Raw genomic sequence first — 2,896 nt, forward strand, 5'->3', positions numbered from 1 at the left:
GTCGTGATCCTCAAATCATGCATCTTTTTATTTTCTCATCGTCAACCGTTGCGACATGACACAGTTCCTCGACCTGGCCAACCATGGTTCATAGGAACTGGTATATTTCTCCCGCTGCAACGCACGGGCATTCGTGCTAGTATTTTGAAACGGGAGTTAGTAGGTACACCAATAATTCGATATACCCACAAAATGCTGGCTCTAGTTCCTTTCATGGCTCCTTTGATGTAAGAAAGATGCTAGTAGTGACTAGAGACAAAGGGAATCAAATTATGGGAGGAGGCGGCCCTATCTATATTCCTCTTCTCCAAGCGGTAGCTCCCGTCCATCCTTTGCCAAAAGTGGAGCATCTCTCATTTCCTTCTTCATCTTCTCCTCCTCCTCCTTTCTTGATGCTCACTCGCCTATAAATAGCTCTCGCTGCCTGCCATTGTTACTCAAGCTAGCAAGCAAGAAGCACAAAAGAAGCCAACACCAATCAAGGCCTCCATCCAATCCCAAGCAACCTCGAAGATGTCTTGCTGCGGAGGAAGCTGCGGCTGCGGCAGCGCCTGCAAGTGTGGCAACGGCTGCGGCGGCTGCAACATGTACCCCGAGGTCGAGGCCGCCGGCGCCACCCTCCTCGTCGCCGCCACCGCCACCCACAAGGCGTACGTCCCTTCTCTTTCCTCATACATCATGCGCCTCGCTGTAATATGACTATATATGTTGATCTTGCTATGGGTCTAAGGATGGATGGATGGGTGCAGGAGCTCCGGCGGGATGGAGATGGCGGCGGAGGATGGCGGCTGCGGCTGCACCCAGTGCAAGTGCGGCACCAGCTGCGGCTGCTCCTGCTGCAGCTGCTAGATCATTGATCATCGATCATGCATGCACCGCGCGCATGCATCATATCTATGATCGATCCATCCATCCATCTAGTACCATGTAACGCTACCTGATCGAGGGTCTTTGTATGTATGTAAGCACCTGCCAGCATGAGCAGAGCAGGTGCACTCCCATGCATGTAAACCGACCCCTAAATAAAATCTCCCGTGGTTTAACCTATACATGTGTTTGTGTTATAGACCAGCTTCTGGCCCATGTTTACTATCAACTTGCGAGGTGCCTGGGTTGCTAATAGACCAGCTGAATGCTCTCTTAAAGCAACGTATGCACCGCTTGGAATCGGTGTATCTTTCTTTATACACATGTATTTATTTTACAGGTGTATATCATCGGCCACACCTGGGAAAAACGATGGATGGAGAAGTGTAAATTTACAGGGGTATTGCTCTGTGAAACGAGGGTCGAATCAGGGCCGTAAGGGTGTTTGATACGTGTGAATATTACTGGCCGAAGTTGAGTATGAGATACATACAATACAAACTTGACACTTTTGAAAGTCGTGCTATCAATCATGAGACACATAGTTTAGCCAAATTCTCGCTTAATCTTTGTCAAAGGGTGTCACGTACTCACGTCTGGTTTGGCCAACCCCATGATCCGATATGTATCCCACTCTTTGTGGTTTTCGATGAATAAAATTTGGTTAAACCCCAAAAAAAGCTTATTTTGCGCGCCTTAGTTTTTTTTTCAAGAATTTTTTTCAATCTATTCATCAATCATGGCAGTACAAAAATTATAACCAGGTCCATGAACCACCTAGCGACGACTACACTCACTGGAGCGAGCCGAACGTGCGTCACCGTTATCGCCCCTCCCTTACCGGAGTCAGGCAAACCTTATTGTAGTAGACAGTCGGTAAGTCATCGTGCTAAGACTCTAAAAGACCATCGCACTATTGTAGCAACCATCGCCGATGAAAAGAGTTGTAGATTGGAAAGATCAAACCTATAACCACACAAACGAAGACAAACAAAAATGGATCCAATAGATCCACCAAAGTCCAGCACGACAGAATCATGTGAGATCCGGCAGGGACGCACCTCCACATGTCCTCCTCCGATGTTATTCGCACCACCGGGACGAGGATCGGATGTGGGAGACATTATTCCTACCCAGGGACATCGCTACCGTCACACAGCCCCAACCAAGACGTTAAACCTAACAAAAACGAGAACGGATCCTTCCCACTGCCGGGGGGCCAAGATCCTCCGCATTCCGGGGAATCGGCGCCGGCGGCAGCGGGATGAGAAAGGAAACTTTTCTTGAGGAGGAGGAAAGACAGACACGTGCTGTTGTGTCTAAATTACCGTGTCTTAGTTTGATGTACTATTTGCACCAGCTACTTCATAACTAGATTGCCATGGTTGACGATGGGTGTGTTCCCCTCTACTAATAGTGCAGCAGTGCCCTAGCGGCGACAACTATATCATGAACAATTAAAACTTGATGAAATTGGTGGCCTGGTGACTTATGCCGTGGTGCCTATATCGCACGCTCTTTTGTGATGTCAAAGAAACAAATTATCATTTTCGGAGGTTAAATGGAAACGGAGGGAGTGAACCTCATGTATGTTGTACCAGTAAAACAATATTTAAAAGGATTCGTTGATGATTTCCTTGATATAAAATTTGAGGTGTGCTCTACAACACCCCACCCTACCCCCGGAGCTCCTATTTGGCACGCTAAGCGCTAGCGGTCAAGCCAGTGCGCATCCCCTTCCCTTGCACACCCATTTGAGTCGGCCCATGCGCGGGGCGGGACACGCCTTTCTTATTTATTTATTTTTATTTTTCGTTTATTTCTTTTTTAAATAATTCAGGATTTCAAAAAATTTCAAATTTCAAAAAACGTCAATTTTGAAAGAAATAAACAAAGAAATCATAAAATGTTCATGTATTCAAAAAAGATCTTGATGTCCAAAACATGTTCGCATATTCCAAAAATGTTCAAGAATTTGAACAAAATGTTCACAAATTAAAACAACTGTTCAAAAAACTAAATAAATGAT

The 2,896-nt window shown here is 46.0% G+C and overlaps 1 protein-coding gene across 1 annotated transcript; it reads left to right on the forward strand.

Moving 5' to 3' along the window:
* Positions 1 to 443: 443 nt before the first annotated feature.
* Positions 444 to 1,049, forward strand: LOC119270779 (metallothionein-like protein 2C). The gene is made up of 2 exons (XM_037552834.1): positions 444 to 650; positions 750 to 1,049. Exons 1-2 carry the CDS (start codon positions 514 to 516, stop codon positions 847 to 849), a joined length of 237 nt encoding a protein of 78 aa, XP_037408731.1. The 5' UTR covers positions 444 to 513; the 3' UTR covers positions 850 to 1,049.
* The last annotated feature ends 1,847 nt before the right edge of the window (positions 1,050 to 2,896 follow it).

The sequence above is a fragment of the Triticum dicoccoides genome, chromosome 3A (genome assembly GCF_002162155.2).
Source record: "Triticum dicoccoides isolate Atlit2015 ecotype Zavitan chromosome 3A, WEW_v2.0, whole genome shotgun sequence".
Taxonomy (NCBI): Eukaryota; Viridiplantae; Streptophyta; class Magnoliopsida; order Poales; family Poaceae; genus Triticum; species Triticum dicoccoides.

Excerpts from the sequence above, each read along its gene's own strand:
- LOC119270779 (XM_037552834.1), top strand. The coding sequence starts at position 514 with ATGTCTTGCTGCGGAGGAAGCTGCGGCTGCGGCAGCGCCTGCAAGTGT. Across the intron at positions 651-749 it reads GCCACCGCCACCCACAAGGC|GAGCTCCGGCGGGATGGAGA; the intron begins GTACGTCCCTTC and ends GGATGGGTGCAG.